The sequence below is a fragment of the Aethalodelphis obliquidens genome, unplaced genomic scaffold (genome assembly GCF_003676395.1).
Source record: "Aethalodelphis obliquidens isolate GAN/ISIS:26980383/991018 unplaced genomic scaffold, ASM367639v1 scaffold37, whole genome shotgun sequence".
Classification (NCBI taxonomy): Eukaryota; Metazoa; Chordata; class Mammalia; order Artiodactyla; family Delphinidae; genus Aethalodelphis; species Aethalodelphis obliquidens.
In genome coordinates, this window is record NW_020837981.1 from 10,022,201 (window position 1) to 10,045,065 (window position 22,865).

Sequence of the window (22,865 nt, forward strand, 5' to 3'; positions counted from 1 at the left end):
CTTTTTGGGTAATAAGTAAGTACTACATTTTCTTATCTGTTCTCTCTGACTTCAAACTATACCACAGATCTAGTATTATGAATTTGTTCAACAAAACCCTTCTCTAAACCTTTGATGGTATCTTTCTAACACTTCTGCCATCAAAATTCCTCTTTCCTACTTTTCCAACCAAATCATCTATTAATTTCTATCATTCAGCTCAAGTCCAGATTAAGGCCAATGGCCACATAGCCTGAAGGCACCCTGGTCACAAACTTAGGCCCAAGCTTCTCAGTGCCTGCCTGAAAAGAAACGAGTAACGACCTCTCACTGGGGCCCATACACTTGCATTCTACAGACCCTCTGGGTATTGACACTGTCTGTCTACGCCTTACTCCCTTTCCCTACACCTCGTCCCATCCTACCTAACTAGGGCCTGGATCATTTCCAAAGCAATAACCCAAAGGGGTGTGGTGGGTGTATACAACCTTCAGCACCATCCCTTCATTTCTCTTTTTTCATCACTTGCTAACTCTTCCTGGAGTTCACGATGATCCAATGTAATTTTTCAAATTTACAAACTGAAGATATGAAGGCATATATCTTCTTACTTTATTGTAGTCTAAAAATCTCATGGAGTTACTCTCGGGTCAGAGGACTCTGTGGCACAGATTCATGAAAAGAGCAAAATAAATGCTCACTGGAAAAATAAAGTACTAGCTAGAAACAAGGAAGATTTGACCCTAGCTGCCAAGTTTTTAACTCTGCAAATACTTAAGAGTCATTAATTATGTATACTTGTTTTATTCATAATTTGTAATGTTTTGGGATACCAAAAGTAATTCTAATGATGGTTGAAATTAACAAAAAATTTTAACCTCATCTTAAAACATCCACTGATCCATCTCATTCAATGGCAATATTCAATGTTAAAAGAAACATAAAAACAAACATGCACACAATTGCACAGTTTTCATAAAGGTCTATTTCATTATTGGTGGGTAGCGCATTTAACAGTTAAATACATTTAAATAATGTATAGGTGACTGCACGACTGCAGCATTGGTAACTAGATAGATAACCAATTCAACTAGAAACCAGCTAACAAGTAACTGCCTAAATATTTAAAATACAGCTCTTGTTTAGATCATCCTTTGTTTTGATCACCTTCTTGGGTGGGGGTGGGGGGGAAGCCTGCTGGTCACACTGGAAATATATTAAGGCCAAATCTTCTGATGTCCATTCCCAGAGGTTTCTTTCAGCTGGATTAAGCCTCCAGCTCCAGGGCAAGCCCAAGTTTGTGGCCTCCAGCATTAATGCTCTTCCCATCTACCAGAGCAGACAGTGTAAGCTTCACACCTGTAAACAAAAGCAGACAACTATCAAGTGCCTGAAACACCTCATGGGAGTCTGCAGTCACGCCACAACCTGTCACTTTTCCTCAGCTTGTCAGATGACCTACTAGTGCCAGCCACCAGAGGGCGCTTGGGAGTATCTGAGACACCAGACAATTCATTTGCACATCCACAGTAAGGAAGGAATCAAGTCCCAGAGCATACGAACTTCATAATAAAGCTCAAACAGCTCTGGAAAATACAATCATGTTCAATACACTATCCAGACTAAATGACAACCATAACTGGATCCTGGAAAGGAAAAGCTACAATTAAGAGACACTTGGGACAAGTGCAGAAATCCAAATATATACTATATATTAGGTATAATTTCAAACTGTTAATTCCCTTAGCTGTGAAAACAGTATTATAGTTATGATGTCTTTATAATGATGCAGTTAAAAATGTCTTACTCTCATGATATGTATGCTAGGGCTGATGTGTCTATGTGCTTGGAAAACATTTAAATAATTCATAAGGATATGTGGGGAAAAAAGAAAAGAAGGATTATGTATAGAGACATGGAGAGATAATAAAAACAAAATAAATGTTAGTAATTGGTCAACGTGGGGAAGGTATGAGTGTTCGTGGTACCATTCTTTTCTTTAGGTTTCAAAACAGTCAAAAAGTCTGGGGGAAAAGTTCCAAGTGCTTTAGAACCTTGCTCTTCAACTGGTGGTTCAAGAACCAGCAACACTGGCATCACCTAAGAGCTTGTTAGAAAGTCAGAACCCCTCGCCCCAGACCTATGTATTTTAATAAGATTCCCAAGGTGATTCATGCACACACTGGTATTTGAGAAGTACTGCTCCAGAAAACACAGCAAGGCTCAAAAATACTATGTAAAGTAAATGAGACTATAGAGACCAAACAACCAAAGCAATGAGTGAACTATGACTGGAGAAATAAAAATTACTACAAGACATTTCAGGTACAAGTGAGGAAAGTAAATAGAGAACGGATATTAAGTAATAATATGGAATCACTGTTAACTTTCTCAGGTGTGATAACAGTATTGTGGTTATGCAGGACAATGTTCTTATTCTGAGGAGTTGCATGCTGAAGCATTTAGGGAAATGTCATGATAGCTGCAATTTCCAAACAGCCCACCATAAAAAAAAAAAGGAAAGGAATAAAAAACTGTGGCAAAAGGTAAACATGTGTTCACTGTACTTTCTGTCAATTCTTCTGTATGCTTGAAAGGTTTGGAAAAGAAGCAGCTGAATCTTGAGAAAGACAAACGAGTTGGAGGAATCAGGCTCCCCAACTTCAAACTATACCACAAACCTACAGTAATCAAGACAGTATGGTACTGGCACAAAAACAGAAATATAGATCAATGGTACAGGATAGAATGCCCAAAGATAAACCCACGCACATACTGACACCTAATTTATGACAAAGGAGGCAAGAACATACAGTGGAGAAAAGACAGCCTCTTCAATAAGTGGTGCTGGGAAAACTGGACAGCTACATGTAAAAGAATGAAGTTAGAACACTACCTAACACCATACACAAAAATAAACTCCAAATGGATTAAAGACTTGAATATAAGACCAGACACTATAAAACTTTTAGAGGAAAAACACTCTTTGACATAAACCACAGCAAGATCTTTTTTGACCCACCTCCTAGAGTAACAGAAATAAAAACAAAAAGAAACAAATGGGACTTAATTAAACTTTTTGTGCGGCAAAGGAAACCATAAACAGGACAAAAAGACAACCCTCAGAATGGGAGAAAATATCTGCAATTGAAACAACAAAGGATTAACCTCAAAATATACAAACAGCTCATGGAGCTTAATATCAAAAAAACAAACAATCCAGTTAAAAAATGAGCAGAAGAGGAGCGCTTCCCTGGTGGCGCAGTGGTTGAGAGTCCGCCTGCTGATGCAGGGGACATGGGTTCGTGCCCCAGTCTGGGAAGATCCCACATGCCATGGAGCGGCTGGGCCTGTGAGCCATGGCCGCTGAGCCTGCGCGTCCGGAGCCTGTGCTCCGTAACGGGAGAGGCCACAACAGTGAGAGGCCCGTGTACGACAAAAAAAAAAAAAAAATGAGCAGAAGACCTAAATAGACATTTCACCAAGGAAGACATACAGATGGCCAAGAGGCACATGAAAAGATGCTCAACACCAGTAATTATTAGAGAAAAGCAAGCCAAAACTGCAATGAGGTATCACCTCACACTGGTCAGAATGGCCATTATCAAAAGCTAAAAACAATCAATGCTGGAAAGGGTGTGGTGAAAAGGGAACCCTCTTGCACTGTTGGTGGGAATGTAAATTGATACAACCACTATGGAGGACAGTATGGAGGTTCCTTAAAAAACTAAAAATAGAACTACCATATGACCCAGCAATCCCACTACTGGGCATATACCCTGAGAAAACCAGACACATGCACCCCAATGTTCACTGCAAGCACCATTTACAATAGCCAGGACATAGAACCAACCTAGATGTCCATCGACAGATGAATGGATGAAGAAGATGTGGCACATATATACAATGGAATATTACTCAGTCATAAAAAGAAATGAAATTGAGTTATTTGCAGTGAGGTAGATGGACCTAGAGTCTGTCATACAGAGTGAAGTAAGTCAGAAAGAGAAAAACAAATACCATATGCTAAAGCATACATATGGAATCTTAAAAAAAAAAAAAAATGGTACTGATGAATCTGGTTGCAGGGCAGGAATAAAGAGGTAGACATAAGAGAACGGACTTGATGACATGGGGTGGGAGGGCGAAGCTGGGACGAAGTGAGAGAAGTTTCAACATATATACACTACCAAATGTGAAACAGTTGGCTGGTGGGAAGCAGCAGCATAGCACAGGGAGATCGGCTCAGTGCTCTGTGATGACCTGGAGGAGTGGGATAGGAAGGATGGGAGGGAGGCTCAAGAGGGAGGGGATATGGGGAGATATGTATGCATATGGCTGATTCGCTTTGTTGTACAACAGAAACTAACATGGTATTATGAAGAAATTATACTCCAAGAAAGATCTATTTAAAAAAAAAAATCTAACAGTCTGTTTTCTAAAGTGTCTGTAATATTTTATGTGCATGCCAGCACTGTATGAGGGCTCTAACTTCTCCCTATCTTCATCTACACTTGTTATTTTCTAATGATTTATTATATCGATTCTAGTGGGTAGCAGTGGTATTTCACTGTGGTTTTAATTTACAGTTACTTAATGACTAATGACACTGAGCACCTTTTCCTGTGCTAATTAGCTATTTGTATGTCTTCATATAAATGTCTTTGCAAGTCTTTTGCCATTTTTTGATTGGGTTGTTTGTCATAGTTATTAATGAGTTTTAAGAGTTCTTTACATGTTATGGGTACAAGTCCTTTGTATGATTTGCAAACATTTTTCTCAGTCTATGGTATGTCTTCATTCTCTTAATACTGCCTTTTAAAGCATAAACTCAAAAGTTTCCATTTAAAAAATAAATAAATAAAAAGAAGCTGAGAAATGAAACTAATTTTGAAACCACTATCAGAACAATCCTTAATACTTACCAGGCCTCAGAGTCTGAGTGTAGCCCACTCCAATTAAACTAGAATTGTTGACTTTTGCCTAAGATAAAATGCAAAAACAAATGTAAGACAAATTTTTGAATGGAGGGACAAAGCCCCTGGGTGTTTCCCTATCATACAATTATGACGCATTCACTTTTCCACAAGAGTTAATAAAATTTAATATTGTATTAAGCTAAGCGAAAACTAGGTGCCACTTAATCCTCATCCACTAAATTCAAATTGTCAGCAGGACACAAAACTCTTGCAATCTTTTGGGATGTGTCCACAGACCCCAAACTGTCCATATAGCACAAAAGCCTAAGCACTCTCATAAAAACTGTCCTTAAAAAACAAAAACAAAACAAAAAAAAAACTGTCCTTGTTGAGTCTAATCTAGCACATAAGACCATACCAGAATGTGGGTAATGGAAGTTCACCAGGCTCACTAACTACATGACATTGACACACACACCACCCTCAAAGTATGGCATGTGTATGTATAGTTTAATTTTGTGACTACGACACTACTTTCAGGGGTATTCCTAAAGAATTTAAACCATGCATGTTCTAAATCTCCAAATGACAAGCACTTCCTCTGAAGAAAGAGACTGACTACAACTCCTTCACCTCACTTTCTCACACCTCTCATTAATGCCCTTGAGTCTTGGCTGTATATAACTAGACGGTGCTTAAGAAGGCGTTCCAAAGGGGCATCATTTACCAATCCAGACCCCTTCCCTCCTTGTACAATTCTAATATTTTAGGATTTTAGTCACAGACTTTCAAGGGCTGGAAGGAATCCTGGAGAGGAAGACATGGTCAGGAGAAGCTTCGAGCTCCCTTCTCTCCCACTAATGACATCACTTAAGCCATACCAGAGGCCTAAGGCTGTAAATGGGGGCATCTCACCCTGCTCTCCATGGCCTAGGTTGCCTAGTCAGGTAACTTTGCTCTTCAGCATTTTGAGTGCTATGGTAATAAAAAGGTAACAAACAGCCTCTGGGATCAAAACAGACTTGGGGGATTCCCTGGTGGCGCAGTGGTTGAGAGTCCGCCTGCCAATGCAGGGGACATGGGTTGGTGCCCCGGTCCGGGAAGATCCCACATGCCGCGGAGCAGCTGGGCCCGTGAGCCATGGCCGCTGAGCCTGCGCGTCCGGAGCCTGTGCTCCGTAACGGGAGAGGCCACAACAGTGAGAGGCCCGCGTACCGCAAAAAAAAAAAAAAAAAAAAAAACAGACTTGGAAATGATTTGATGTCTACACTCTTTTGTAATGTATATCAAAACAGCCCAATTGAGAGAGAAATGATCCAACTATACAGGCAAAAGTCACAGAAACAAAACTTGTATTCACTTGGCACTACAGCCAAGTCTTCATGAGCCACCAATGACCATGTGAGTTATTTGTCTAAGGAAGAAATGCCCCACTAGCAACCATCTTTTGCCAAACAAATTAAGAGCCCCAAACAATAAAATAGCTCCTACTATTTTAGGAGTCAACCATGAAACTAATGGAGCATTATGCAATGCTTCCTGGGTGATGCTTGATTAGGGTAACAGCAGCACTACTTAGGCGGACCATGCTAAATATTCAATAGTTTTCCAAACTAATCCCCAGAAGTCACTCACTGGCACACAGGTCCCAAGCTGCCTTCCCATTTTAGACTGTGAGAGAGCTGCATCTTCTGCTGGCATTAAACCTGTGATGGTGCCATAGACATATATTTGAAGAGAATAGCAATGTAGCTACCGCAGCACAGTGTGCTGTGTGAATCCTGAGGATTTTACTGCTACAGTGTAGTCAGAAATAGAGAAGGGAAAAATAAATGAATCACTGCCTTGCCAACAGGAAAAGCATTCCGGGTGCTTCTCATTCTCTCTGATTACAACTCTGCTAAGCTAAAACAAGAATGGGGCTAAAACTTAACTGCCTAAATTATCAAAACATATCGTCCTCAGGAATGAAGATGACTTTATGTAACAGAAATAACTCTCACGGAAGGTTTAACTCTTTCATTCTAGTACATACGGTGCCTGACCTGTAAGCAACTAACACACAGGAAGAGCTGCTGATCTGCCTGAAACTGGAGCCAGCGCTCTATACCCTCAGACACTGTACTCCCCCCTACCACAATCGACTATGACTGAAGGAAGAAATAGCAGAAAGAGTATAAGGACAGGACTAGGGTGGCCATGCAACCCAACCAACCCACAATAGAGGGGAGGGAGTTCCTGGGATGCAGGACTTTCAGTGCTAAAGTTGGGATAGTCCCAGGCAAAGCAGGATGAGCTACCTAGTCACCCTAGACAGAAGGGAAATCAAAAGACATGCAAGTCCAGTCCTGGCCCTACCTCTCTTTCCTTCCTTCCCTAGCTGTGATCTACGTCATTCCTCTCTCCAAGCTTTGGTTTCTTCACTTGCAAAACAGCATGTGTACCACTGGCTGCTCAGATCAAATCTGAAGATATTTTGTAAACCATTAAAGACAAACACAAAGTAACAAAGTACTATTACCTTCCAACCAGAATGCGAACTGCCCAGGGCCCAAAATACTGGCTTCCCTGGGCTTGGACAGGCTTGGCCCTCATAGTTATTATCTACACTACTTCAACAACTTTTGAAATTAATTTAAACAAACTCCTGTGGCCTGGATAGCAAACATCTCTGTCTCAACAAAAAAAAGCAGCATTCCCGAGTTCTAGTCCCAATCTGTGTGTAAACTGGGAATTGTGTGAACCACAGTTCAAATATTCAACACAATCCAATATACCCAAAGATTAAGTCCCACAACCAAAATCCCATTCTAAGTCCACAGCAGTACTCACAGAAATGGAAGCAGTGGGATCCAACTGATATTTAGCTGCAATGCCAAAGCGAGTACAGTTGGTTCCTGATGTCCAAGCAAGGTTTACTGAAGTGTCAAGATCTTCACATACTTTCTGATAAATTGATCCTCCAAATTCTGTCCCATCATTGCTATAAGATATTTTAAATTAGTCAACCTAGACTAGACAATGTAACAATGTCTAAGGCACAAGGCTGATACTGTAGCATTACATTTAAATAAAAGCCACTGCTTACATGGGTCTCTAGTGTTCCACTGAAAACTTTAGTTTTACAAGGTCTTTTCGGGGCTTCCCTGGTGGCGCAGTGGTTAAGAATCCATCTGCCAATGCAAGGGACATGGGTTCGAGCCCTGGTCCAGGAAGATCCCACATGCTGCGGAGCAGCCAAGCCCATACGCTACAACTACTGAGCCTGCACTCCAGAGCCCACACACCTAGAGCCTGTGCGCCGCGAAAGGAGAAGCCACTGCGATGAGAAGCTCGCGCACTGAAATGAAGAGCAGCCCCCGCTCACCGCAATTAGAGAAAGCCCACGTACAGCAACGGAGACCCAACACAGCCAAAACTAAATAAATAAAAAAATTTTTTTTAATGTCATCAAAGGACTTTTCCCAACTTATGTCCAAAAACAGGGATTGGTCAAATCAATCATGGTATATCTATAAAAATTATCATGCAGCCACTAACCATCACTAAGAATACATAATGCTACAGGAAAATGATCAAAATGTATTAAGGTGGGGGAGGTTAAAAACAGCCTTTTTGGTATGTATTTTATATACACACATATAAAAAGATGAAACACCAAAGCATTAACAATTAACAAAAGTTATATGTCTAGACGGTGGGATTATGAAACATTTTTGTTTTCTTCTTTGTACTTCTGTTATATACCAATGCATCATTTTTATAAGGGAAAAAATTCTTTTTAAGTCCTTTCTACATATACATTTAATTTGGGTTAGGTAAAAACTCTATACATTTTAGGTAATCCTATCAAATGAGCACCTCACACATCACAGACAATGAAGTCAAATGAATGCACATAGAGTTTGGCAATGTCTTAGCCTTTTTTTTTTGGCCATACCATGCAGCTTGTGGAATCTCAGTTCCCTGACCAGGGACAGAACCCGGGCCACGGCAGTGAAAGCTCCAAATCCTAACCACTAGACCACCAAGGAACTCCCATCTTAGCCTCTTCTAAAAATCCAAAGCACATCAAGCCTCATGTGAAATGAACATTTACTCTCTCAGCACCAAAACTCAGACTAATGGTTTTTACTGTACACTTCTGAAGGGCATTCTAGAAATGCCCAAGGATGATCTTTTTATGTTAAGAAAATTCCTTTAGGTTGTACTCAGATTCACAGGAGATGACAGGAGACATCAATACCACTTTGAGGTCCTACATCATAATATCCCACAAAAGAAATACTCACACATTAGTGTGTAGCTGGAAGTCCCCAGTCCTGTAGCCCACTGCAAAGTTATTTCTTGTCAGCTTTGATTTGGCACTGTCAAAGGTCATCTGGTACCCAGCAAGCCAGCCCTCATAACAAAAGACTGCTGAACCGTGGATTGCAGGTCCAGCAAAATCAAAGTCAACATCACAACCAAGGTTCATACATTCCCTCTTGTAAGAAGACTTGATTTTACCACTTTTCTTTCTGGAAAAAGAACAAACTGTCTTAAAACTGATGTCAGTGGGAAAGATTTACAGACATAACTTCTGCATAGAGGGCACAAAACAGATTTAAATGAACCTCACTGTAACTGGGGAGTACAGGCACACTTCATTGTTTTACTGCAGTTCACTTTACTGTGTTTCCCTCCCCCCCGCACCTGTTTGTAGCAGGGTTTGTAGCAATTGAGGGTTTGTAGCAATCCTGCACCAAGCAGATCTGTTTGGGTGTTTTTTTCCAACAGCATTTGTTCACTTTGTGTTGCTGTTGTCACATTTTGGTAGTTCTCATAATATTTCAAACTTTATTATTATTATTTTATTTGTTAACAGTGATCTGTGGTCACTGATCTTCTGATGTTACTACTACGACTTGGTGAAGGCTCAGATGATCGTTGGTATATTTTAGAAATAAAGTATTTTTTAATTAAGGTATGTACATTGTTTTTTTCCCCAACATAATGCTACTGCACACTTAACAGACAACAGTATAGTGTAAACATAACTTTTATATGCACTGGGAAACCAAAAAATCCGTTATGAGTCGCTTTTTTACAATATTCACTTTATTGCAGTGGTTTGGAACCAAACCTGCAATATCTCCAAGGTATGCCTGTATAAGAGATAACAAGATAATCATAAGAGGTAAAAAAAAAAACATGGCTCAATGAACTAAAAGGCACAAGGGGCGACTGGACCACCACCACCATAGGAAGACTGCTTTGCAGAACTGGTTATCAGTCACAAAAGCCTATAAAAAACATGTTAGGTACCCAAGTTAGTGTCACAATAAGAGGCAAATATTTGAAGGCAAGTCAACAACCATACTGCTCATGCTCCAAAGGCAGAAACAGAAATTCACCACCACAAGGCACCTGAATGTGCACCTTTCTTAAATATACCAAAGAAGAATGCTTTTCAATTTAAAGCAGATAAAAATGCCATGCTTACCCCGTGTTTGGTGAAAAGGTGGTATCAAATGTCAGTTTCAAACCTTGACAAATCTATTTCGAGAGAAAAAGAATTTGTTTTCAACTTTATTTCTTTTTTGAAATACAAAAACAAAATAATTAATACTACAGCACATTTTCAAATGTTACCTGGTCTTCAATAGCGATTTCTGTTCCCAGAGTATTATCAGTGTTCCACTTTTCTGTGAAAGTCAGACCATACTCACACCATTTATATTTGGTCTCCAAGGTCCCGGTAACTTTACCAGTGTCTGTATTAGATGAACCAGATGTTGAGAATTCCTAAGAAGACAAGACAAACTTCAGGAACTTTCTCGTAAGCCTAGAAGAATCCACTTCCTAATTTACACACACACACACACACACACACACACACACACACACAAAACCCCACTGAAACACAATTATTTCACTAATCCTCTTTTTTCTAGCTTCCCAAACACTCCTACCCTCTGCTACTGAGTATATACAACAGTGACAAATTAGCCTGTAAGTTACTGACTACATCTTACTACTGCTGACATTTCCAACCAATGGATCAAAAGTTACTTGTATCTGATTCTCAAGTGAACAACAAACTATACGACTTTTAAGGAAACTTCTGCTAAGGTGATTTTATTTGGGATTCAAAAAAAATCAGTGGGGGAGGATGGATGTTTTAGTACTGCTTCCAATCTGCCTGATATTGAATGAGACACTAAATAGGTCAGTATGGCTAATCACAGACCCCCTTCATTAAAATCTGAGTTTATACACAATTTACTATGAAATGGTTCCTGAAAATCCTTAAAAGGAAAGCACCCCACTGTAAGAATCTATGCCACAAAAGGTTTTTTTTTTTAATTCTTTGGTAACCTCAATATTCTGTTTCTGACATAAAGAGTCTTCATCAGGTTTAATGCCTTCCCAACCATCTTTACATTCTCATTAAAAAAAAAAAAACGGGGAGGGAAATTGTAGGAGATTTACTCTATAACTGATTTATATCATGCATAATATAAACTATACTCTGTACAACAGATGATATTAGTAGAAAAAACAACCTATGCAGTGATCAATTTGAAATGTACTATATAATCTTATGTTTGTAGCAAATATAAATAACTTGCCAATCCCTAATTGCACACCAACTGAAAAGGAAGGCATAATATGGAGAGGGCTTATCTGAAATTCAAAATCTGCTACAGATAATCCAGAAATCTAACCTTTCAGAGCTTAGTATACAGGCAAGCAACTGAAATCTTCCAAGATAAAATGTTAAAAATGCCCTTTGAGGGTTCTGATCTGACTGCTAATGATGGTTATACTCTTAAGGTCATTGGAAAGCCAAATTTAAAGATGGCTGATCTGAACTAACAAAGAAAAGCCTTCGACCTGAAATTGTGATACCTGCAGAATGAGGAAATACCAAAAACTCTATCAAAAGGAGAAAAGACCAATCATCCTTCACTTAGAAAACAGAGCATTTGTGTAACTATCGCTCTGCCGTGAAACAGACTCAATTCTTTAGGTCTTATATACAATCTCCTGAAATTAGATGCTTTCAGTAACAGAAATTTCAAGTCAAAGCTTGGCACTCATGCCCATACTAAAAAGCACCAAATTGTGTTAGGGAAGAACACTGGATATGAAATTAGGAGTCCTGACATCCAGTTCTGCCTGGCATTTACTAAATGAGTAACACTGAGGAAGACACTTTTCTGGGTCTCAGTTACCTCAACTGTAATAACAAAACTTACTTCTGGAGGATTAAATTGGACTAAGACTTTGAAAGCTTTGCACATTTTCACATGCTCTACACAACAGGAATGCATTACTAAAACAATATAATATATATGGAGCCTGTTCTAACAGATAATTGAAATGCAAATGTGTATGAGTAGCTATTTTTAGTCCTGAGTGACAATGATTAATGATTCTTAAGGCCCCACCCACTGCCACCCATCAGCCCACAGACTGAGCCAGCTTATATACATGCCAAGTACATGCCAAGGAGTCCTCAAGACACAAAACCAAGAAGATCACACTGTGATCTGGGACCAGAAATGGGTCAGATGATACCACTGGTGGAGCTTATACCCTCCCTTTCACTCCTCACCAAGATATTTAGGCTTCTACCTTCTGCAGTGGCCCAGACATCGTTGCAGTTCAGGTGAGAAATGCGACTGCGACTATTTGGGGCCAGGGACATATTACAAGATCAGTACCATGTTTTTGAATTACATACATTAAATGTAAATTAAAATATACCATATCTAATCAAGCTCTTATATATCCTTCATGTTCTTAAGCTTAATTTTATAAAATTCCTATCCACAATAAGCCTTTCCTTTCCAACAAAGATTTTGATTTATCAAACAATCTAGTACTAGATATACTGCTCTGACTGTTCCCTACTTTAAAGTTTATTTTGTCTCTCCAGCCAGCAAGCAAGCTTTTTAAACACAAGAATTGAGTCTTCTACTTTTAGAAGGCCTTTTGTGTTTCAGCAAATACACAGCAAGTGGTTTATAAGGGGCAATAGGTTAAGAGAGGGAACACAAAACAAACACTAAGTCACTGCTCTGTAACCTGTTACCTTGAGCAAGTAAGTCACTCAACCACACTAAATACTCAGGCTTCCTTTCAGACCAAAGAAACCAAAAAACAGATGCGACCAATATAAAACCCCAGAAATCCAAGTCTAGGCATTGAGAAACTACAAAATGATTAATTTAAATAAATACCAGTTATATGCACTAAGGGAGTTAACAACTGTAGGAAGAATTTATCAAAATAACCAATAATATTCAATATGCACACACTATACCCATCCCCAAAACAATCCCCAAACAAAAACTTTTAGAAGAAAAAAATTACACAAAATTAAATTTTACTTTACTCTCTTTGAGGGAGTTTGTTAGGCAAGATCAAGACATCCAAATATCAAAATAGTAACCTCTTTAAAAATACTCAAATTTAGGACTCTCTAAATTCACAAAATACAAGTGGAAATCTTCCCCAAGGCGGGCTGCTAGAATATGACCATTACATAAACGATTAGTACACTCAAATTAAGTTACTGAATATTTTTATGCCCAGAACTCTTAATGTTTTCCACAGGCATTAAAAGAAGGGGTTACAAAAAAGTATAACAGGTTCCCTGCCTTTAAGCTTGCAACCTTACTAAGTAAACAGAATCCCACATGACCAGTGTCTTTCCTGAGTTCCTTGAGCATACAAAGTAATATGGCAAAAGACCACATGAAAATCAGAAATCATATCCAAAGCCAAAACAATCAAGATAAAATTCCCTTAAAACGAAATTATCTTTTGCCCCTTCTTTAAGATAAAATGTGTAGACATCTTTCAGTTATGACTATCTTATGGGTTGAAAAATTGTATAAAGGCTCGTCAGAACTTATCAAATAACTAACACTCACCACGCCACTGCATGACTTTGTTTTCACATCCAATTTCACCAACCCAAAACCTTCAAGTAGAGAGCAAAAAAGAACAAAATGATCTTTTTGTATAAAAGATGCATACCAACAGCTGACTACATTTAAAAAAACAAAAACCAGAAACATTTCACATATTCAGAGGGGGATAAAAATGTGTGTTGATATACAATATTTAAATGAAAACAAATTAAATTATTCTATGTAAACTAACATGTAAAGGACAGAACATCTCTATGAAGCTCTCCTAGTATGTTGGCGTGTATTTGGCACCCACCCTCAAAAACAGCTTCCAAATCATCTTATCAAAACATTTATTAAAACATGCTTTTCAAACCTAAACATCAGATCAGAAAATCTATTCAACTTAAAGATCAGAATAGTCAATAGTTTATTATGATACAGGCATTTAGAACATTTATCTCAAAGGCATACCTCGCTTTGGAATTAATAATCTGAACAACTGGGGAAATAATCTAAAGGATAGGGAGGGTGGGGTGTGGAACAAAATCTTTAACAAAACCCAAATTTATTTGCAGAAACCCATAACCCTTTATGAGTCACCACCATAAAAGCAAAAGCAGTAAAACATCGTAATTCTAGTCAACCAAGGCCTAAACTACATCCGAAGGAAATGAAAGCACAATTGTTTTTTTTTTTCTTAAAGGTAAATTCCCTGAACTAAAGTATGAAAAAAGGGAGGAAATTGGGATGGAGGGAGGAAATGTGGGATGGAGGGAAATGTGGATTGTTACAGTACTCTTTTAAAAGAAATGTTATCTTAAATGTAGCTAACAGAAGAATTACTGCAGCAAGATATTTACAATCTGAAGAAATTACTAATTCACTAAGCAATCCAAACACACATTTTCGCTTCAGATCTAAAATTTTTAAAACAGTTCTTACCAAATCCTTTGTTGAATATATCTCTGGCAGCTTTGCCAAGGTCAGCATATGATGGAGGAATACACATTGCTGGTGGGAAGAAACATTCCAGTGTTAACGTCCCTGTTCTCCCAGTCTGTCCAAGAACTAGCTTATGACCCACTGCTACCTTTAAAACCAAGCAGTCCAACTTAGTTTTGATACCACTAGAATCTATAATAACACTGTAGTCTAGTATGATCCATGAAGGAGGTATCAGCACCAAAGGCTTATTTCTAAAATAGATAATCACAGTTAAGTGTTTATACAAACTTGGAAAATTCCCTCCAAAATATATAAAAATATTTTCTATTCCTAAATTTACACAGTGCCTGTAGCCTCACTTCCTAGGATGAGACTAGTACAAAGAATCAAACACATACACACGTATGTATCTGTACATACAGATATACCTGCCAAAATTCACTGGAATGTGATTTAACCAAATGAGATAAGATTAAAAACTAAGACAAGTCCCTCTCCCCCCTATTCAACCTTTAGTATCCTCACGGAGATCAAAACCAATATTCCGAAATAGAAAGAGAAAGATAGGTCATACTTCTGAAACTTAAATATTGAAACATAAAAAAAAAAATACAGCCATTTATGTTTCACTCAAGCGCCTACATCAACTAAATATCAAATGCACTTTAAACATATTAGTATGACACTCAAGTCCTCGGCCCACGCTGTGAGGCTTAAGGGCAAGCAATCTGAGGTCGTTACACCAGCTCATTCATCCTACATAGCACGTCCACGCCCTTAGGAGCACATGTAATGAATGACCTTGCGCCCTCACACGGGGGGTTACTACTTCCTCTAAAAACGTGACCGATCCAATCCTGCAAAAGCTGAACCCGATAATTAATAACTTTCTGCTTCTCAGTTCGTCAAAGCTGAACGTGAATGCGTCCACAGACCAGCTCCCCAGGCCTAGTCAGTCCCGCTATCCGAGATCCAACCACCCAGCCCCTCCTCCGCAAAGCCAGGGAAGTCAGACGGTGGAATGGCTACCGAAAGGGGCGAACTTCCAAGCCCTTGAAGACAGAGGGGGAAAGAAGCTGCGGTTTTCTGGTCGGGAGGCTTCGGCTGCCCAGACACCGCCGCCCCATCCCGCAGAGATCGCTCTACTTACGCCGCGGGCAGGTCTGTCCGGAGGTCGCCATGGCGAGGCCGCGAGGAGAGGTGATCTGAGGGAGGGACAAGAAGTGCGGTCAGCGGGGCTCAGAGGCGAATCAAGGGACCAGAAGGGGGTCTCAGACAGAGGGGAGAGGGGCCGCAGGGCAGCGCGGCCATCTTAGGGAGTCGGGGCCGACCCCGAGTCCGGCTCAGGCGTCCTGCTTGGCCACCGGGGCCTAGGCCCCAAGGTCCGAGTGAGGCGGGCGCGGCGGTACCTGGTGGTCTCCTGGGGGGAGGGGGAGGCACCGCTGCCGCTCCGCTAGCAGCTGAGGCCGCTCGGCTAGCTCTGCGTCCCGCTGCAGCTGCCGCGGCTGGAGGGCGAAGTGAAGGAGACACCGTTCCGCCCGCCGCAACCCTGTCCTCCCCCCGCCAGGACCCTGCCGCTGCCCCTGGGGCTGCCCACCGCGCCTGTCCCCGCAGCGCCGCCCGCTGCTCACTCCAACCTGCTCCGAGATGGCCACGTGTTCCGAGAGCACCGCTGCCCACGGGGTGTGCTCCCTCGGTCCCTCGGCAGGGGCAGGAAAAGCAGAAGCTGCCGGACCTCAAGTCAGGCAGCTACGAGGGCAGCCCCTGAGGCGAGGGGGCGGGGAACGGCGGAGGCAGCGTGGAGGGGAACGCGCGGGCGAGGGATGGGGCAGAGGCCCCGCGCGCGCTCGTCACGGGCGGGGCGGGGCTTCAGGCGCGTGCCTGCGCGGGGCTCGGCGCGACTGGGCGCGACTGAGCGCGCCGCCGCGCACCCCGGGTCAAGTACTTCTCTCCAACTCCCTTCGGAGAGTTTCGTACACCCTGTGCGTGGCACACCCTGCAGAGCCAATCCCCAGTCTAGGAGGGAGTCAGCTGAGCGTTACCCCTTCTACACTGAGCAAGTGCAGCGTGCGCTTCTGAAAGACTGTCTCTCTCTCCTGGCCCAGGGAGAAACGAGTGGGGCACAGAGACGCACCTCCCGCCCCTTGCGCACTCCCTCCTTCGTCCGCCTCCCACCACCGTGTAATCGCCATGCAGGGCGGGACTCGACCTGAGAGTCTCTCTTGGGTTGCCGCTCCCTAAACAGGCGAGCACGTCTCAGGGTGCCCCGCCTTGCCCCGCACGCCCCCCTTCCCCGGCTCACGCCCTAGGGTTCCTTTTCTGACGCCTCCGTCTCGCTTAGAGGTGGGACTGCTTTACACACTCAGGGAACTGGAGCTGTCTTAGTGAGTCAAGCCTGCTAGAAAATTTAGGAATCATGCTGACCAAGCATTAGAATGCTGCACTCAAGTTCCCTGGGTATGCAGGAAGAGTGAGGGAGCCAAGGGAATAAGAAAAAGTGAGGCGTCTACTGAGATGGAAATAGAGTCAATTTAGGCTCCGGAATCGATCGCCAATTATCAGCGATTTATCCCCTTTGTACCCCAGTTTATTTATAGGTTTAAATGGGATGAAGTGGTCTTTAATAACCATTTGGCCATAGACTATGCGCAAAGCCTTTTGACCCCTGACTCTGGCTCTGAAAGCCACCTCAGCTCAAATGCTGACAAGGTTCCATCTCCTCCTAAACCAGGAAAAAAGGATAGCTAGACAGGCTTCCACAATGCAAAGCCGGATTAAAGCTGCAGCCTGGTGGATTTCCCTCCCACGAGCAAACCCCGCCAGCAATCTTGCCTAGTCATGGTTGGGATTAGTCATTGCAAAGGGTTAGAAGAAGGGAAGAGCCTTTGCTCTTAAAAGTTCAAGCACCAGAAGCACTGATAAATTCCTTCATTCAAGCTCAGACAGATTGGTCTGAAATCAGTCTGGTTCCACAGGGGACTGGTCTGCTCTGGCCATGTTTGATGCTACTGTGAGGCTAATGGCAGAGAATGCCATCCCATCACAACTGCAGCATAATATACCACCTCCCAGAAAAACCTAGACTCTGCTCAGCCACCTTCATTACCTGCAGTAGGGCTTAACACCCTGTGAACTATCTAGCATTTTTAACCCCCAGAGAATTTCACTGTGCCACAGAACACAGATCTGAGCCTTCACCCTCTACAACTCCAAGGAATGTACACAATATCTAATAACCAGCAGCAGAATCATGGCAATTTATTTCAAAGTTGGATTCAGTAAATATATCTGAGTGCTTACCTCCAAAGCCATTTAGACCGAAACATCATTAGTAGCAGCCACGCTTATAAAGCAACTACCTTGTGTCACCCACAAGGGAAGCAAAGTCCATTCAGACACAGCTCTTGCTCTCAAGGCACTTACAGTCAAGCATGTGGAGAGGTGTCAAGAATTGGGAAGAGTCCAGGATTTTCCCTATGTGCAAGCTAGCAAGTCAGCCTGCCACAGTTTCATAGGTTCATAGATGCTGGCAGAAGACATGAAACTTGAAGGTCAGACAAAGGACTTTATTATGTATGGCTCAGCAGGCAGCATAAGCTTCATGTTCACATCAGTTCCCCTTGCCCTCTGTGTTCCACAGGGGTAATGCAGAGCACCCTAGGTAGAAACTGCACACCATGCATTTGTGTCACAGCTGAGGAATCCTAAGCTCAGAAAACCTCCTGCCTTATCAGGAGCTGCTAACCTGCCCAGTCTTTGCCCCAGAGACATACATTATTATACTTCTCTGGAAATAAAATCTGCCCTCTGCCTCCTGTCCCAGAGGGAGTTACTACCCCTGTCTCCCAAGGCTGTTTGCTATGCGAACATTCTTAAGAAGATAGTTTGAGATAAAAGCTGTCACAAGACATGTAGAAATACCATGGAGAATTGCCCTACAAAGTAGGATGGAGAATTCAGGAGTTGCAAGGACGATGCTAAACATAAGCACAGAGTACTGTGGGCACAGTTAGACTGAGGAGACGCTTGCACTAAAGTTTGAAAGTAGGACTTATCAAAATTGGAAAGCCAACAGATCAAGGATGGAAAAGCAAAATTCTAGAAAGAGGCATATGCAAAGCCATACAGGGGCTTGAAGTGGCAAGAATCGCTTGGAAACCACAAGTAATTAAGTAAAGCTGGAAAAACCTGTAGAAAAATTTGCAAGATGGGGCTTCCCTGGTGGTGCGGTGGTTGAGAGTCCGCCTGCCGATGCAGGGGACACGGGTTCGTGACCCGGTCCGGGAAGATCCCACATGCCGCGGAGCAGCTAGGCCCGTGAGTCATAGCCGCTGAGCCTGTGCGTCCGGAGCCTGTGCTCCGCAACGGGAGAGGCCACAGCAGTGAGAGGCCTGCATACTGAAAAAAAAAAAAAAATTGCAATATGAGTCTAAAGATATTTGCTGGAGTCGAATGACTAAGGTCCTGAAAGCAGCAAGTAAGGAGGAGTCTAGGGTGGCTGGGAGCAACATTTTTGGCTTGAGCAGCTGGGAGGACAACGGTCTCCCTCATTGTTGGAAGGGCTATGGGAAGAGGGACAAGTGTGAAGATAAAGAGGATGATTCAATTTCAAATAAGTATGAGGAGCCAGGGACCACCAACTCTAAATAGAGTTGTCCTATAAGCAGCTGTCCTATAAGCAGAAGTCTAGGAGACAGGTCTGGAGAGGAGACATTGACATGAAAATTTTAGTTTTAATTATGACTAATCATGGGTGTGATTAAAGTCAATAAGCAATGTGATAGGAATAAAGATAGAAGTCTTAGGAGAATTGGTTGTTTCAGGGGCAAGTAGCAGAGGAGCTAATGAAGAAAACTGACAAGACTGGCTAGGAGGCTAAAGAAAACTCAAGTGGAAGTACTTTCCTGGAAGCCAATGTGGGAAAGCAGTGGGTGGAAGAGGGAGTGCTGAACAGTGTCACATCCTGAGGAGTGGTCAAGTGAGGTCAAGACCGAATAAGTATAATATTAGTTGCCATTACTGTGTCACCAATCACCCCAAAACTTAATAGCTTAAAACAACAAGCATTTTATTATCCGAAACTTCCCATGGGTCAAAAATTAAGCTTAGCTGGGTAGTTCTCACTTAGGGCCTCCCATGAGACTGTAGTCAATATATTAGTTGGGCTACAGTCATCTGAAGGGTTGACTGTGCTAAAGGATCTGCTTCCAAGGTGGCTCCCTCACGTGGCTCTCAGCAAGAGGCCTCCGTTCCTCACCATGTGGCTTTTTCCATAGGGCAGCTGCTTGAGCGTCCTCATGACATGGCCCCTGGCTTCTCCCACAGCAGGTGATCTGAGAGAGAGATGGAAGCCACAATGTCTTATATGATCCAGCCTCAGAAATCACACTGTCATTCCTGCCTTATTCTATTTGTTAGAAGCGAATTACTAAGACCAGTCCACCCTCAAGGGAAGAGAAATTAGGCTCCTCCTTTCGAAAGGAGTATCAAAGAATTGTGGATATATTTTAAACTACCATAGTCAACACTCTGGTCACATTATTTACATTTCTTCTACACGGAAAATACACTAACTCCCTCCTAAAGCCTCCCCCAAACCTTCACATTTATAGCATCATCAAGAGGCTTGTCAGGTGTAGTTCCTTTAAGTACGGCAGCTCCAGTACAGTTCCTCTTAACCTGAAGATCTATGAACTAAAGAGAATCTGCCTACCCCTACACATACACATATCCAACACACACGGAGAAGGTTAGGCACAAGATAACTGCTGAAGACACCCCTGGTCAAAAAGGGGAAACAGGACATACGTGGAGTCCACAGCAGTTCTGAAATCCAGCCAGGTCAGTTTTCAAGATTCCTTTATTAGGACTCAGTCCTAATCCTGACTGTGCCAGATGAGGTCACATGGGAAGAGCCAGCCCTAGATACACACTCCTTCTCTTCCTGCCCCAGGCTCCGCCCCACAGTGTGAAGGGTACACCGTAGCCTGCACAGGCAAGGTCCATCCTCCCTCACATAGCTCACTCCTTGACCACCCCATGGCTTAGCGGTGTGTCACTGGCAGTTCAATCCATGCTCCAGAGAAAGGACTCTGAGGACAAAGTCCATGCAGGCCCCAGAAGCAGGCTCAGGACTCTTTCAACAGGGAAAACTAAGATCTTCTGTATCCAGAGCTTGGTCCAGGTATGGAGAGGGTGAGCATGGGCTTTGGTGGGCATGTTCCCTTGGCCCTGCAGACTCCTTACCCTAGAGGAATAGGCACCATCTGAGAAGGGTTAGACTGGGGCCCTCTAAAGTATGAGACTTGGGGTGGGGGCTCCTCTTGCCCGGGTCTTTGGGGCTTGGCACTGGGAATCTTTATACAATTGGAACAAACATTTATTGAGGTGAGACAAGAGAAAGAGAGAACCCTAAGCTGTCGTTACAGTTAGAATGTGGGATGTTGGGGTGTAAGGTTTAGCAGTGGAGCATTCTGGGTGGGGAGTGGCCATGGAAGGGTGGAAGTGAAGTTCACTGGAGTTGAAGGTAGTCCAGGACAAGAGGTGAGGCTTGGTTGTTACAGCTACCTGCCCCCCACACATCCAATACACAATGGTGGAATAGGCACAGTTTGTTGGCAGGGATACTGAAGTTACCAGAATGTTGCTAGGATAAGAGGTAGGAAAACTGAGTCAGGTGCCAAAGTCCTCAGGGAACACAGGAAGTTGGCCATAAAGGATGACCTCAGTAGAGGATGGTAGAACTGATGGCATGAACCTCAAAGGAGGTGATTTTATAGCAGGGTGGAGGAATTAAGAAAGTGGCCATCCTTCCTGTCCCCAGGTCCAGCCCTAGGATGTGGGAGGGTGTGGGAGAATGAGCAGTCTTCCCTGGGATCCAATATATCAATGGAAAAAGGTAGTTTTTTGCCAAGGTGAGCAGAGTGAAAGAGCACCAAGTGGTGAAACTAAGGACTTAGGGTAGTTTGTTTACAATGGAACGAGGTTCTAGAGGGCTCCACGGGATAGGGTGGCAGGAAGAGCAGCAGTGGGAGGACAAACCAGGAAGAAGGAAGCACAGACAGGATTGACATGAAAACTAAGGAGAGCACAGATAAATAGAGGGACTTAAAATATTTGGGGGAGTTAAGACCCACAGTTGGGGGTGAGGGCCATTTTAGGATTAACTGGGCTCAAAACTCAAGCCCTTAGCTGTGAAAGAAATCCCTGAAATTGCACATAAGGGACAGTGTGCCTGGTTTTGTGCATACAACATTGGGCTGTCATTCTTAGGCACACTGAAGCATAAAAACCACTGATCTAGGCTGTCTATCAAGTCCCTGCAGTCCCTAGGGGAAAAGAGCATTCTAAAGCTCTCCAGACACATGCAGTGTAGACTCCGTTTCTGATTTAGTATTTAATGTAAGATGTGACTATTAAAGCAGATACTGGAGTTACAGCTTAACAGTCAGGACACAAATTAAGTGCAAGTTTCATGCAGTTCCTCTCAATTGATATACCAGTGGTTCTGGGTTTGTATAGAGACTGATATGTAATAAAAGGACTTTGCTATTTATCATCCAGTCCAACCTGTGGTCTTGATCAGAGTTCTAATTAAAACACTGATGAAACATTGTTTACTTCCTTGAAAAAGTTCACACCTTCCTATATGGGAAAGCCTAGCCCAAAGTGACAGGAAAAATGTAGAGTCTCCTGCTCAAGAAACTTCAGTGGTTCCCATTTATCTGTAGGATAAGGTCCTTGATATAAGGAAGATGGACCATTATCCTACTCTGCCTTCCATCACAGTCATGTTTCCCTCCTACCACCTGTACTAATTCAGGTCATACATTCCCAAATCACATTGTTTTTAGTATCATGGCCTTTGCTGTTCATCCCACCTGGAATGCTTTCCTGTGCCCACCATTTTTGAGTTAAACCCTCTGAACCCTTTTAAAGCCCAACACAAATATACTCCCACCACAGTTTTTTCTGACCTACCAGTTACACGTCATTTTACTCCCTCTGAAATTCTATGGTATGTTTTACCTTATGGCATAAGGTATCAACATATATTTCCAATATTTTATTATGAAAATGTTCAAATACGCAGGGAAGTTGGAAGAATTGTAAA

At 42.4% G+C, this 22,865-nt stretch overlaps 1 protein-coding gene across 1 annotated transcript; it reads right to left on the reverse strand.

Moving 5' to 3' along the window:
• Positions 1–767: 767 nt before the first annotated feature.
• VDAC2 (voltage dependent anion channel 2) lies at positions 768–16,559 on the reverse strand. Its single transcript, XM_027129803.1, has 10 exons — positions 16,162–16,559; positions 15,903–15,957; positions 14,750–14,818; positions 13,826–13,875; positions 10,533–10,685; positions 10,384–10,436; positions 9,191–9,418; positions 7,731–7,881; positions 4,905–4,962; positions 768–1,338 (listed from the first exon to the last, which is right to left on the reverse strand). Exons 2-10 carry the CDS (start codon positions 15,931–15,933, stop codon positions 1,247–1,249), a joined length of 885 nt encoding a protein of 294 aa, XP_026985604.1. The 5' UTR covers positions 15,934–15,957; positions 16,162–16,559; the 3' UTR covers positions 768–1,246.
• Between the last annotated feature and the right edge of the window lie 6,306 nt (positions 16,560–22,865).